The 16,142-nt window shown below is 50.7% G+C and overlaps 1 protein-coding gene across 2 annotated transcripts in view; it reads left to right on the forward strand.

Annotated features, from left to right (window-relative positions):
• Nucleotides 1–7,319: 7,319 nt before the first annotated feature.
• The window catches only part of SPAG9 (sperm associated antigen 9), a 72,195-nt gene continuing 63,372 nt past the window's right edge, over nt 7,320–16,142 (forward strand). The window contains exon 1 of one of the 2 annotated variants that reach the window (XM_040330900.1): nt 7,320–7,666. In XM_040330900.1, coding sequence (XP_040186834.1) covers nt 7,373–7,666 — 294 coding nt within the window. In that variant the 5' untranslated portion in view covers nt 7,320–7,372. Of the gene's footprint in view, nt 7,667–9,223; nt 9,332–16,142 lie in introns of those variants that run through there. The other variant, XM_040330902.1, reaches the window with a different exon arrangement.

Genomic DNA, 16,142 nt, shown 5'->3' on the forward strand with positions numbered 1-16,142 from the left:
CCCAAACAAAATTGGCGTCCTTTTTTCCCCACAAATAGAGCTTTCTTTTGGTGGTATTTGATCACATCTGCGTTTTTTAGTTTTTGCGCTATAAACAAAAATAGAGCGACAATTTTGAAAAAAAAGCAATATTTTTTACTTTTTGCTGTAATAAATATCCCCCAAAAACATATATAAAAACATTTTTTTTCCTCAGTTTAGGCCGATACGTATTCTTCTACCTATTTTTAGTAAAAAAAATCGCAATAAGCGTTTATCGATTGGTTTGCGCAAAATTTATAGTGTTTACAAAATAGGGGATAGTTTTATTGCATTTTTATTTTTTATTTTTTTTTTACTACTAATGGCGGCGATCAGCAATTTTTTTCGTGACTGCGACATTATGGCGGACACTTCGGACAATTTTGACACATTTTTGGGACCATTGTCATTTTCACAGCAAAAAATGCATTTAAATTGCATTCTTTATTGTGAAAATGACAGTTGCAGTTTGGGAGTTAACCACAGGTGGCGCTGTAGGAGTTAGGGTTCACCTAGTGTGTGTTTACAACTGTAGGGGGGTGTGGCTGTAGGAATGACGTCATCGATCGTGTCTTCCCTATAAAGGGAATGACGCGATCGATGCGCCGCCATAGTGAAGGACGGGGAAGCCGTGTTTACACACGGCTCTCCTCGTTCTTCAGCTCCGGGGAGCGATCGCGACGGAGCGGCTATAAACAAATAGCCGCGCCGTGGTCCCGGATCGCTCCCCGAGCGGACCCGACCACCGCATGTAGCGGGGGGGGTCCCGATCGGACCCCCCACCCGCTAATAGGCGAGGACGTACCTATACGCCCATGTGCCTGTACGTGCCATATTGTGGACGTATATGTACATGCGGTGGTCCTTAAGTGGTTAATATCTTCCTTTCCCTTAGTGCAGTCCTCCTTCACTTACCTCATCCTTCCATTTTGCTTTTAAATGTCCTTATTTCTTCTGAGAAATCCTCACTTCCTGTTCTTCTGTCTGTAACTCCACACCGTAATGTGAGGCTTTCCCCCTGGTGTGGAGTGTCGTGCTCGCCCCCCTCCCTTGGACTACGGGAGAGTCAGGATTCCCACCAACACACATCTCCTTTCCCTATCTGCAATGTAGAGAGCGTCCTGACCCTCCTGTAGTCCAAGGGAGGGGGCGAGCACGACACTCCACACCAGGGAGAAAGCCTTGCATTACTGTGTGTAGTTACAGACAGAAGAACAGGAAGTGAGGATTTCTCAGAAGAAATAAGGACATTTAAAAGCAAAATGGAAGGATGAGGTAAGTGAAGGAGGACTGCACTAAGGTAAAGGAAGATATTTAGGGGGAAAAAAAATTGTACCTTTACAACCCCTTTAATTTCCTCTCATGGACAGGAAGTGAAGGGAAATCTCCCCAGCTGGACACAAGCAGGGAAAAAAAAAAATATCCAGTTAGTGGTTTGACCCCCTCCCAAGTCTATGCAAAACTTAAAAACAAAAAAACTAAAACAAACAAAATAAACAAAACAAAAATCAAACAAAACAAAAAACAATGTTGGCTTTTCACACCTTTGAGGGGAATGTATATTCTTTATGATCTTTTTTAGACATACAGTGGCCCAGATTCACAAAGCACTTACGCCGACGTATAACAAGTTACGCCGACGTAAGTGCAAATGTGCGCCGTTGTATCTGTGCGCCAGACCCACAAACAGATATGCGCCTAAAACCAGGCTACACCCCGCCGACGTAGCTTGCTTACGCCGGCGTAGGGTGGGCGCACATTTAGGCTGGGCGCATAGTGCCGCTCCCATTGATTAGCCATTCAAACATGCAAATGAGGGAAATACGGCGATTCACGATCCTGCGTTTTCCCCCCGACACATGCTACGCGAGGTACGCATAAGTTGTACTTCGGCGTAAAGTTATTCCCCATAAAGGAGGTGCAACGCGGCAGCAGACAGGCAAAGGTCTGCACCAGGGAACACAAGCCGGCGTATTTTACGTTGGACGTGTGTCTGGCTGGGCGTAGGTTACGTTCACGCCGTACGCAGTGATCCGGCGTAGGTTAGGCAGTTGTTCCGACGTGGTTGTGAGCAGGCGCAGGGGGATGCGTCCACGTCACGGCGCATGCGCAGTTCGTGATACGTATCTGTCTGGCGCTCGGACCATCATTTGCATGGGGTCACGCCTCATTTGCATGGGTCACGCCCACTTCCACCTACGCCGGCGTGCGCCTTCGATTCCCACACCACGCTGGCGCAGCGTTGGGAGCACTGGCTTTCTGAATTCATTGCTTGCCTCTCTGCGCTGCGTTGGCGTAGCGTACATTGGTTACTCTACGGCGGCGTAATGTGCGCCCACACTCTGTGAATCTGGGCCATACAATATAGTTTAGCTTGCTGTTAATAATCCTACAGATTTGTGGTAATATTTTAAAATTCTGTGTATATTCTGTTATTAGATGTGTATATGGGGGGGGGGGGGGGGCGCCATATTTGTTTGTTACCTATGCAGGCACTGCTTTGCTGAAATGCTACACTGTGGTTGTCTTCACTGCTTCTTCCCGACAATGAAAACAATGCACTCCCTGTGTGGCTGAAATAAAAAGTAATTGCACTGAGCCACCGAGAGCTCCCCCTAGTGGCTAATCTACAAATACATTTAATACAATAAAGAAATTGATTGTAAGATTGTGTGTTTCATCAATGATTGTAACGGAAACGACTCTATACATTCCCTTCAGGAACTTAAAGAATAACTCCACTTTTGTTGGGGGGAAAAAAACATTGATCTCTGTACATTGCAAGGATTTGAAACCACTTCACTTTCAGAAGAATTACCCCCCTTCATGACCAGGCCATTTTTTTGCGATTGGGCGCTGCGTTACTTTAACCACTTAAGCCCCGGACCTTTAGGCAGCTAAATGCCCAGGCCAGGTTTTGCGATTTCGGCTCTGTGTCGCTTTAACTGACAATTGCGCGGTCGTGCGCCGTGGCTCCCGAACAAAATTGGCGTCCTTTTTTCCCCACAAATGGAGCTTTCTTTTGGTGGTATTTGATCACCTCTGCGGTTTTTATTTTTTGCGCTATAAACAAAAATAGAGCGACAGTTTTGAAAAAAATCAATATTTTTTGCTTTTTGCTATAATAAATATCCCCAAAAACATATAAAAAAAAAAAAAAAATTTTATATTCTTATACATATTTTTGGTAAAAAAAATCGCAATAAGCGTTTATCGGTTGGTTTGCGCAAAATTTATAGCGTTTACAAAATAGGGGATAGTTTTATTGCATTTTTATTAAAAACATTTTTTTTACTAATAATGGCGGCGATCAGCGATTTTTTTTCGTGACTGCGACATTATGGCGGACACATCGGACAATTTTGACACATTTTTGGAACCATTGTCATTTTCACAGCAAAAAATGCATTTAAATTGCATTGTTTATTGTGAAAATGACAGTTGCAGTTTGGGAGTTAACCACAAGGGGGCGCTGTAGGAGTTAGGGTTCACCTAGTGTGTGTTTACAACTGTAGGGGGGTGTGGCCGTAGGAGTGACATCATCGATTGCGTCTCCCTATAAAAGGGATGACACGATCGATGCAGCCGCCACAGTGAAGCACGGGGAAGCCGTGTTTACACGCGGCTCTCCCCGTTCTTCAGCTCCGGGGAGCGATCGCGGGACCCCAGCGGCGATCGGGTCCGTGGGTCTCGCGGTCCTGGAGTATAAGCCAAGTTTTTTTCAGTGCATTTCTTACTGCATACTTTAGCGCGTTCAGCGCGCGTTTTGCTGGGTGTGCGAAAGTGCGTGTTTTGCTGGCCGCTTGGGGTACCATTAATGAGCACCACAAGCGTTTTGTGCGCTTTCCGTGAACGCGCGGGGGAAAAGGGCGCTTCTGCGTTATTATCTGGTTCTAACTGTGCTGAGAAGAACTGACGCGGTGCTTTTACAGATAACTATCCGGCATGACAGCATCTACTTCAAAGGGGACCTGCAGTAAATTCATGGCCCCTTCATAACGTCCCATTGGACGAAACGCGTCGGGGCGGGACATTTGGAACTGACGTCTTGCTGCTGTGTGATTACGGGTCGCCGTTTTATATACTGCTTTTATCTTTGGAACAATAAACCTTCTGGTGAGCTTTCCTTATTTCCAGCTGGACTCGGTCTAGAGCTGTCTGTGTGAGTAACGTGCTTCCCCGATTATTACTCCATCATGTGGGGGAAACGAGGAAAAGGAGATCATTATTCCCTTGAAATTTTACAGGGAAATGTCACCCTTGTGGGAGGGGCAGAGACACAAACTACTGAGGGAAATCTCACCATTGTGGGAGGGGCAGAGACACAAACTACTGCAGGAAATCTCCCCATTGTGGGAGGAGCAGAGACACAAACTACTGCAGGAAATCTCCCCATTGTGGGAGGGGCAGAGACACAAACTACAGAGGGAAGTCTCACCATTGTGGGAGAGGCAGAGACACAAACTACTGCAGGAAATCTCACCATTGTGGGAGGGGCAGAGACACAAACTGCTGCAGGGAAATCTCACCATTGTGGGAGGGGCAGAGACACAAACTGCTGCGGGAAATCTCACCATTGTGGGAGGGGCAGAGACACAAACTACTGCAGGGAAATCTCCCCATTGTGGGAGGGGCAGAGACACAAACTACTGCAGGAAATCTCACATTGTGGGAGGGGCAGAGACACAAACTACTGCAGGAAATCTCAGCATTGTGGGAGGGGCAGAGACACAAACTACTGCAGGAAATCTCAGCATTGTGGGAGGGGCAGAGACACAAACTGCTGCTGGAAATCTCACCATTGTGGGAGGGGCAAAGACACAAACTACTGCAGGAAATCTCACCATTGTGGGAGGGGCAGAGACACAAACTACTGCAGGAAATGTCACATTGTGGGAGGGGCAGAGACACAAACTACTGCAGGAAATCTCACCATTGTGGGAGGGGCAGAGACACAAACTACTGCAGGAAATCTCACCATTGTGGGAGGGGCAGAGACACAAACTACTGAAGGAAATCTCACCATTGTGGGAGGGGCAGAGACACAAACTACTGTGGGAAATCTCATCATTGTGGGAGGGGCAGAGACACAAACTACTGAGGGAAATCTCATCATTGTGGGAGGGGCAGAGACACAAACTACTGCAGGAAATCTCACCATTGTGGGAGGGGCAGAGACACAAACTACTGCAGGAAATCTCACCATTGTGGGAGGGGCAGAGACACAAACTACTGAAGGAAATCTCACCATTGTGGGAGGGGCAGAGACACAAACTACTGTGGGAAATCTCATCATTGTGGGAGGGGCAGAGACACAAACTACTGAGGGAAATCTCACCATTGTGGGAGGGGCAGAGACACAAACTACTGCAGGAAATCTCACCATTGTGGGAGGGGCAGAGACACAAACTACTGCAGGAAATCTCACCATTGTGGGAGGGGCAGAGACACAAACTACTGCAGGAAATCTCTCCATTGTGGGAGGGGCAGAGACACAAACTACTGCAGGAAATCTCTCCATTGTGGGAGGGGCAGAGACACAAACTACTGAAGGAAATCTCACCATTGTGGGAGGGGCAGAGACACAAACTACTGCAGGAAATCTCTCCATTGTGGGAGGGGCAGGGACACAAACTACTCTGTAAAAGAAAGAGGTCAGAAGAGGAAGTCCTCTCTGGGGATCTACAGAAGAGACCATTGTGTAAGACCGCAGGATATCCTGTGCATTGCTCTGCGGCTCGGTATGAGAGGCTCTGATTCCACACACAGCCCCGCCTCCATAACAGGACACCGGCTGAAATCTGAGATCAGCCTGGAAGGAGGGGGCAGGACCTGAGGCAGGAGGACACATGGGGCTGTCTGCAGCTCTGACAGTCTCATATTACAGGTGGTAGACAAGGAACATGACAATATGTAGAGAATACATTCAGAGTACGAACAACACAATGACATCTTCAGACTGGGATCTGCACACAAGCTGAAATCTCAGATCAGGCTGGAAGGAAGTGGGATGGTCTGTGCTCACAGCCAGACCTGAGGCAGGAAGGCACAAGGTGCTACCTGCAGCTCTGACAGTCTCATATTACAGGTAGTAGAGGAGGCACATGACTATAAAGAGGAGAAGGTTCCAATGGGGTGTATTGGTCCTTTAAGGCATGTTGGTGGGCGAGGCAGTGACACAGACCAGAAATTGATTGTAAAGGGAGGGGGTGGGGTGTGTTAGACACAGCAGGAATTGGTCCTCATATAACTATAACTATCATATAACTATATTTCCCCTTTTGGGGCGCAGTGGTTCTTTAAGGCAGGTTGGTGGGCGGGGCAGTGACACAGAGCAGGGATTGGATCTCTATCATATGATTAATATATTTCCCCTTTTGGGGCGCAGTGGTTCTTTAAGGCAGGTTGGTGGGCGGAGCAGTGACACAGAGCAGGGATTGGTCCTCTATCATATAACTATATTTCCCCTTTTGGGGTGTAGTGGTCCTTTAAGGCAGGTTGGTGGGCCGGGCAGTGACACAGAGCAGGGATTGGTCCTCTATCATATAACTATATTTCCCCTTTTGGGGTGTAGTTGTCCTTTAAGGCAGGTTGGTGGGCGGGGCAGTGGCACAGAGCAGGGATTGGTCCTCTATCATATGATTAATGTTTTCCCTTTTGGGGTGTAGTGGTCCTTTAAGGCAGGTTGGTGGGCGGGGCAGTGGCACACATCGGATTGTAATGGGGAGGGGCCTTCTGATAATGGAAGGGATTATAGATACAGAGAGGTTTGTGTGACATCGATGCTCCATGATTGGGGATTCTCCGGTATTTCTCCGGACAGACGCGGTGTACAGCGCGGCTCGGATTCGGCGCAGAGCTCGGTGAGGTGTCATGTGATGTTTTTCTCCAGCATGTTGGGGGGAGGTCCTCCAGAGGGGAGGGGATGGAGGAAGGGGGAGTGCTCCTTAAAGAGGAGGAGCGAATCTGGAATGAAGGCGGAGGAGGAATGTCCCTGGAAGATTAGAGGAATGGAGGTGGGGTGTCCCTTTAAGGAGGAGGAGTTGTCTCAGGAAGAGGAGGAGCAGAAGGAGGGATGACCCGGGAGGGGGCGGAGAATAAGGCGGGAAGATTACAGGAGGGTGGAGCTATCTCTGAGGGAGGCGGGGAGTATTCCATGGTGGGAGAAAGCAGGGAAAGGGAAGGGAGGCGGGGCGTATCAAGGAAGTGGGCGTGGCTACCCGTGTAGTGTCTGGTAAGGGGCGTGGCCGCCCGTGGCAAGGAGGTGTGGGCGGTGTTTTGGCGGTACGATGGGCGGGTCCGGCGGGGTTGGGTGACGTCACGGTGGTGGCGGTCCCGGTCGGTGTCGGTGATGGAGCTGGAGGACGGATTGGTGTATCAGGAGGAGGCCGGGGCCTCGATGTCGGAGCGGGTCTCCGCCCTGGCGGCCTCCATCTACCGGGAGATGGAGCGGCTGATCGGGCGCTATGACGAGGAGGCGGTGAAGGAGTTGATGCCGCTGGTGGTCGCCGTGCTGGAGAACCTGGAGGCGGCCTGTACCGAGAGACACGAGCAGGAGGCCGAGCTGGAGCTCCTCCGAGAGGACAACGAGCAGCTCATCACCCAGTACGAGCGCGAGAAGGCGCTCCGGAAACACGCCGAGGAGGTACCGATCTACAATACACCTCCCCACCCCCGATCTACAATACACCTCCCCACCCCACCTACAATACACCTCCCCCACCCATCTACAAGACACCTCCCCCCATCTACACAACTCATCACCCAGTACGAGCGCGAGAAGGCGCTCCGGAAACACGCCGAGGAGGTACCGATCTACAATGCACCTCCCCCACCCCCCCACCCCGATCTACACAACACCTCCCCCATCTACAATACACCTCCCCGATCTACAATACACCTCCCCATCTACACAACTCATCACCCAGTACGAGTGCGAGAAGGCGCTCCGGAAACACGCCGAGGAGGTACCGATCTACAATGCACCTCCCCCACCCCCCCCACCCCGATCTACACAACACCTCCCCCATCTACAATACACCTCCCCGATCTACAATACACCTCCCCATCTACACAACTCATCACCCAGTACGAGTGCGAGAAGGCGCTCCGGAAACACGCCGAGGAGGTACCGATCTACAAGACACCTCCCCCCACCCCCCACCCGATCTACAATACACCTCCCTCATCTACAATACACCTCCCCCATCTACAATACCCCTCCCCCATCTACACAACTCATCACCCAGTACGAGTGCGAGAAGGCGCTCCGGAAACACGCCGAGGAGGTACCGATCTACAATGCACCTCCCCCACCCCCCCCGATCTACACAACACCTCCCCCATCTACAATACACCTCCCTCCCCCGATCTACAATACACCTCCCCCACCCCACCTACAATACACCTCCCTCCCCCATCTACACAACACCTCCCCATCTACACAACTCATCACCCAGTACGAGCGCGAGAAGGCGCTCCGGAAACACGCCGAGGAGGTACCGATCTACAATGCACCTCCCCCACCCCCCCCGATCTACACAACACCTCCCCCATCTACAATACACCTCCCCGATCTACAATACACCTCCCCATCTACACAACTCATCACCCAGTACGAGTGCGAGAAGGCGCTCCGGAAACACGCCGAGGAGGTACCGATCTACAAGACACCTCCCCCCACCCCCCACCCGATCTACAATACACCTCCCCCATCTACAATACACCTCCCCCATCTACAATACCCCTCCCCCATCTACACAACTCATCACCCAGTACGAGCGCGAGAAGGCGCTCCGGAAACACGCAGAGGAGGTACCGATCTACAATGCACCTCCCCCCACCCCCCGATCTACAATACACCTCCCTCCCCGATCTACAATACACCTCCCCCACCCCACCTACAATACACCTCCCTCCCCCATCTACACAACACCTCCCCCATCTACACTACACCTCCCCATCTACACAACTCATCACCCAGTACGAGCGCGAGAAGGCGCTCCGGAAACACGCCGAGGAGGTACCGATCTACAATACACCTCCCTCCCCCCGATCTACACAACACCTCCCTCCCCGATCTACAATACACCTTCCCCACCCATCTACAAGACACCTCCCCCATCTACACAACTCATCACCCAGTACGAGCGCGAGAAGGCGCTCCGGAAACACGCCGAGGAGGTACCGATCTACAATACACCTCCCCCATCTACAATACACCTCCCCGATCTACAATGCACCTCCCCGATCTACATAACTCATCACCCAGTACGAGCGCGAGAAGGCGCTCCGGAAACACGCCGAGGAGGTACCGATCTACAATACACCTCCCTCCCCCCATCTACACAACACCTCCCTCCCCCCATCTACACAACACCTCCCTCCCCCATCTACACTACACCTCCCTCCCCCATCTACACTACACCTCCCTCCCCCATCTACACTACACCTCCCTCCCCCATCTACACTACACCTCCTCCATCTACAATACACCTCCCCCATCTACAAGACACCTCCCCCATCTACACAACTCATCACCCAGTACGAGCGCGAGAAGGCGCTCCGGAAACACGCCAAGGAGGTACCGATCTACAAGACACCTCCCTCCCCATCTACACAACACCTCCCTCCCCCATCTACAATACACCTCCCTCCCCAATCTACACAACACCTCCCCCCATCTACACAACTCATCACCCAGTACGAGCGCGAGAAGGCGCTCCGGAAACACGCAGAGGAGGTACCGATCTACACAACACCTCCCTCCCCATCTACACAACACCTCCCTCCCCGATCTACAATACACCTTCCCCCGATCTACAATACACCTTCCCCCGATCTACAATACACCTTCCCCCGATCTACAATACACCTTCCCCCGATCTACAATACACCTTCCCCCATCTACACAACTCATCACCCAGTGCGAGAAGGCGCTCCGGAAACACGCTGAGGAGGTACCGATCTACAATACACCTCCCTCCGATCTACAAGACACCTCCCCCATCTACAATACACCTTCCCCGATCTACAATACACCTCCCCATCTACACAACACCCCCGACCTCACTGATCTACACAACACATCCCCTCCGCGTCCCTGATCTACAATACACCTCCCCCATCTACACAACACATCCCCCACCTCCCTGATCTACAGACCACCACCATCTACAATACACCTCCCCCATCTACACAACACCCCGCCTCCCTGATCTACAGACCACCGCCATCTACAATACACCTCCCCCATCTACACAACACATTCCCCACCTCCTCCGATCTACCGGACACTTTCCCCACCACCCCCAAAAAACATAATACCTCCCCTGATCTGCACAATACCTCCCATCTACAGAACACATTTCGCACCTCTCACCCGATCTACAATACACTTTCCCCATCTACAGGACACCTTCCAGACCTACAGAGCACCTCCCCTAATCTACAGGACGCTTTCCCCACCACCTCCCGATCTGCAGGACACCTCACACGCCCTGAATTTCAATACACCTCCCCCCACCTAGAACGACAATACACCTCCCGAGCTACAGGACCTCCGCCAATCCCGATCTACAGTACACAACCCTCAATACCTACTGACTACAATACACCTCCCCAACTACATACCCACAATACTCCCGATCTACAGCACACTTTTCCCATAATGATCTAGAATACACCTCCCCAATACCCACCTCCAGTACACATCCGTCGCTCTACAGTACACCTCCCCCAATACCACCTACGGTACTCCTCTCTTCACCTAGCAATCTACAGTACACCTCCCCAATACCACTTACAGTACTCCTCTCTTCACCTAACAATCTACAGTACACCTCCAGTACTTGCCTACAGAACACATCTGTACACCTCCCTCAATATCCACCTACAGTACACATCTCTTCAACTACTGATCTATAGTACACCTCCCCCATATCACCCAGAAGGAGAAGGTGCTGAGCAAACATGCCAAGGAGACAACTCCTCCCCCTACCTACAAAACACCCCCCCCCCCCCCAATTCCCATTTACACCGTCTACACCCCCCCCCCCCCCCCATCCCTCCCTTGTACCTCCCCCCTAAAATGAGGAGTTAGAGAATGCAGCAGAAGGAGGGAGACTTTCAGAGCGCTTTGTAGATCCTCTCCAAGTCATTAAGGTTTAGAGGCTGACATCTGGGAACTTGAACCTTCAGCTCCCTCCACATCGTTTCTATGGGATTAAGGTCTGGCGACTGGCCAGGTCACTCCGGGACCTTCATGTGCTTCTTCTTGAGCCACTCCTTTGTTGCCTTTGCAGGGCACCATGTTGCGGGCATGTGGCCTGGCATGGTTCAGGAGGGGGGGGGGGGCAGGGGGCGCTCGCTTGTCCCCTCCCCTGCCGGGCTGTGTGCTTGGATTTGGGGGGACCCCACACGTTTTTTTTTTTTTTTCGGTCTAGTCTGCCCCTTTGAGGGGGGGGGGGGGGTCTATGCCATTTATCTAATATGATGCGGGGTTCCCCCTCAAGATCCTCGGAGCACCACCCATCCGACTTTGCCATGTGACTTGTGCTCACTACACACTGTTTTTTTTTTTTTTTTTCTTCTGAGAAGTTAGGACGGCTCTCATAGGGAACCATTAATTTCTACACGTGCGACATTTGCTCGCAGGGTCTGTCACACGAGTGTGAACCCGGACCTATGATGGAGGAAAATGTTCCCAATAATCCGCATTTGTTGTTCTGTTTCCTCACTTTTCAACGATTCCTTTATAAGCCCCGCCCCCCCCATACAATGTATCTGTGTGTAGAATCTCTGATTAAATACAATCCTAATGTAGAATAAAAGAAGGAAAACAAAGTCCTTGTGATCTCTTCTATAAATAGATGATAATTCTTTTCCACATTGTATCTTCTATGTAACCGGCTTCCAAATACCGTGCCTGGAAAAAGTATTCATACCCCTTGACATTTTCTCATGTTACAACCAAAAATGTAAATGTATTTTATGTGACGGACCAACACAAAGTGTCACATAATTGTGAAGTGGAAGGAAAGTGATAAATGGGGTTTCAACATTTTTTACAAATATGTGAAGTGTGTGTGTGTGTGTGTGGAGGGGGGGGGGGGGTGTTTGTATTCAGCCCCCTTTACTCTGATACCCCCTAACTAAAATCTAGTGGAACCAATTGCCTTCAGAAATCACCTTATTTGTAAATAGAGTCCACCTGTGTGTCATTTACTCTCACTATAAATACAGCTGTTCTGTGAAGCCCTCAGAGGTTTGTTAGAGCAGTGGTTCTCAACCCCGTCCTCGAGTACCCCCAACAGGCCATGTTTGCAGGTTTTCCTTTTATCCTGCACAGGTGCTTTACATTTAGAGTCGAGGACTTTGGTATTTTGGACATCTATTTTATCTAAAGAGAAATTCCCAAAAACATGGCCTGTTGGGAGTACTTGAGGACATGGTTAGAGCCTTGGTGAACAAACAGCATCATGAAGGCCAAGGAACACACCAGACAGGTCAGGGATAAAGTTGTGGAGAAGTATAAAGCAGGGTTAGGTTATAAATAAAAATCTCCCAAGCTTTGAAGATCTCACGGAGCTTCTGTTCAATCCATCATCGGAAAATGGAAAGAGTATGGCACAACTGCAAACCTACCAAGACATGGCCGTCCACCTAAACTGACCGGGCCGGGCAAGGAGAGCATTCATCAGAGAAGCAGCCAAGAGGCCCATGGTAACTCTGGAGGAGCTGCAGAGATCCACAGCTCAGGGGGGAGAATCTGTCCACAGGACAACTATTAGTGGTCTCTCCACAAATCTGCCCTTTATGGAAGAGTGACAAGAAGAAAGACATTGGAGAAAGAAAGACATAAGAAGTCCTGTTTGCAGTTTGTGAGAAGCCATGTGGGGGAGGGGACACAGCAAACACGTGGAAGAAGGTGCTCTGGTCACATGAGACCAAAATTTAACTTCTTGGTCTAAAAGCAAAACGCTATGTGTGGGGAAAGCCAACACTGCACATCACCCTGAATACACCATCCCCACCGTGAAACATGGTGGTGGCAGCATCATGTGGTGGGGATGCTTTTCTTCAGCAGGGACAGGGAAGCTGGTCAGAGTTGATGGGAAGATGGATGGAGCCAAATACAGGGTAGTCTTAGAAGAAAACCTGTTAGAGTCTGCAAAAGACATGAGACTGGGGGGGGGGGGGGGTTCACCTTCCAGTAGGACAACGACCCTAAAGTACAGCCAGAGCTACAATGGAATGGTTTAGATCAAAGCCTATTCATGTGTTAGAATGGCCCAGTCACAGTCCAGACCTAAATCCCATTGAGAATCTGTGGTAAGACTTGAAAATTGCTGATCACAGACGCTCTCCATCCAATCTGACAGAACTTGAGATATTTTACAAATAAGAAGAACGGGCAGAAATGTCCCTCTCTAGATGGGCAAAGCTGGTAGAGACATCCCCAAAAAGACTTGTAGAAAAAGGGGGTTCTACAAAGTATTGACTCCGGGGGGCGCCATACAAATGTACCCCCCACACTTTTCACAGATTTATTTAAAAAAAAAAAAAATTGAAAACCATTTATAATTTTCCTTCCACTTCACAATTATGTGTCACTTTGTGTTGGTCCCTCACATAAAATCCCAATAAAATACATTTCTGGTTGTAACATGAGAAAATGTGGAACATGTCAAGGGGTATGAATACTTTTTCCAAGCACTGTATATGACTGATGGGATTATATTCTCAGGGGAAGACTTCCTCTGACCCGTGGGATCTCCCCGGTGAAGGATTTCGGCTCTCTGTGTATGATGGGAGTATATTTACTGGTGGACAGACCCCCCCGGTGTGTTGGATCTCTTGGTGAGAGATTTCGGTGGTCTGTGTGTGTATTGAGTGTCGTCGGGAATCCGATATTTCCTGATTTGATAGAAGATCCTCATCGTTGTATTTTTTATTGTCACGTTGGTTGTCGGTCTCTCCTAGTGAGGATCAGAAGGTCCACATTGAAGCAGTGGCGTCACTAGGGTTGGGGTCACCCGGTGCGGTAAAACATGGTGTCACCCCCCCCATGTCGAGGCTGCCCAGCACCAAGCAGACAGCGCACGGGGCGCACCCCAAACCAGCCCCTGTAAATGATAGTTTAGGGCAGTATAGTGGCAGGTTAGGGTAGTATAGAGTGGTATAGTGGCAGGTTGGTGTAGTGGGGTGGTATAGGACAGGTTAAGGTGGTATAGGGCATGTTGGGGTGATGTAGGGTAGTTTGGGGTTGCATAGGGCAAGTTGGGGTGGCACAGGGCAGGTTGGGGTGGCACAGGGCAAGTTGGGGTGGCACAGGGCAAGTTGGGATGGCACAGGGCAAGTTGGGGTGGCACAGGGCAGGCTGGGGTGGCACAGGGCAGGCTGGGGTGGCACAGGGCAGGCTGGGCATGTCGGCTAAAAAAAACGGGATGGTGTCACCCTGTGCGGACCGCACCCCCCTAGCAACGCCTCTGCATTGAAGTGACCCGGGGAGAAGACGTAGAGCCGGGACTATTCTCATTTATTCGAGGAACTTTTGCTGCCTCATGTTTCCTGTTTGTAAATCTCAGCCGAATATTTACACATCGTAGATTGTTATCCTTTGCCGAGAATCCTGACATTTCCCAGGAAGGGTGGAGCAGAGGAAATGGGAAAACTGTAAAGAAATCGGGTCGGACCTGATTGTGCCATCTGGAAGGAAGTCTCTTCGTATTCTTCCTCCCGCTGAAAATTTATTTCTTGCACCCGGTCAGTTCAAGGTGACGTGAACAGTCTGTGGAAATGTCAAGTCCTTAAAATGTTGAAAATCCTGTGGACAGCCGATCTGGACGGGTTGTTGGCACCTTTTTATTAAATCGCCCCATGCGGTATGACAGAGTCCACCTCTTACTGGGAGTGGTGGCAGTAATTGTCCTCCACCAGGGACTCCTGCACTGAATGTTCACAGAACTCAGGAAAACTTTGTAGCTTGGTTTTCAACATCTTCCCCCCCCCCCCCCCTCCTCCATTGTATTTTTACAGAAATGTGACCCACTAACACCCCCGAGGTGAATGAGCCGCCTATACTGGGTGAAGTTTGTTGCCCCTTCTATGGGTTGCTGGTCAGTTGTTTCTGGGTGGAGTACTCGGTGACTCGCCATCCTGGAGTAGATATCCTGTGTTAAGTAATGGATCATCCAGCAAAAATCTTATTACTACCCCCCCCCCCCCCGGATGTTTGGCCCTTGGGGGCCCCTAACAGGCTGCGTTTTACAGTATCTGTATCCTACACTTATATGTGCACATCTGTAGAAGGCAGAAACCATAGCTTATAAATTGTCCTCAAAATGGGACACATTGTGGCAGTTGGTCACATTTGGCAACCCAGGCGGTCAGGAGGGGTCAGTCATGTGTGATGACCCCGGTGGCTGAGGGAGGACCAGTCTCTCTCCAGGTAACCCTCTTCGAGGGGAGGACCAGTCTCTCTCCAGGTAACCCTCTTCGGCCCGAGGGGAGGGCCAGTGTCTCTCCCAGGTGACCCCCGGCGCCCCGAAGGGAGGGCCGGTGTCTCTCCCAGGTGACCCCCGGCGGCCCGAGGGGAGGGCCAGTGTCTCTCCCAGGTGACCCCCGGCGGCCCGAGGGGAGGGCCAGTGTCTCTCTTAGGTGACCCCCGGCGGCCCGAGGGGAGGGACAGTGTCTCTCTTAGGTGACCCCCGGCGGCCCGAGGGGAGGGCCAGTGTCTCTCCCAGGTGACCCCCGGCGGCCCGAGGGGAGGGCCAGTGTCTCTCCCAGGTGACCCGCGGCGGCCCGAGGGGAGGGCCAGTGTCTCTCCCAGGTGACCCGCGGCGGCCCGAGGGGAGGGCCAGTGTCTCTCTTAGGTGACCCCCGGCAGCCCGAGGGGAGGGCCAGTGTCTCTCCCAGGTGACCCGCGGCGGCCGGAGGGGAGGGCAAGTGTCTCTCCCAGGTGACCCACAAAATAAAAAAATGTGTTAACCCATCCAGAAATGTCCAAAAATGAATGGAATACATTTAGCACAGGGCTCTTCATATACTTTACTTTGTTGGTATTTTTATATACACATCAATCAGTAGAACCGTACAATGAATGCCATAAGTACAGCTGC

The sequence above is a fragment of the Rana temporaria genome, chromosome 12 (assembly GCF_905171775.1).
Source record: "Rana temporaria chromosome 12, aRanTem1.1, whole genome shotgun sequence".
Lineage (NCBI taxonomy): Eukaryota > Metazoa > Chordata > Amphibia > Anura > Ranidae > Rana > Rana temporaria.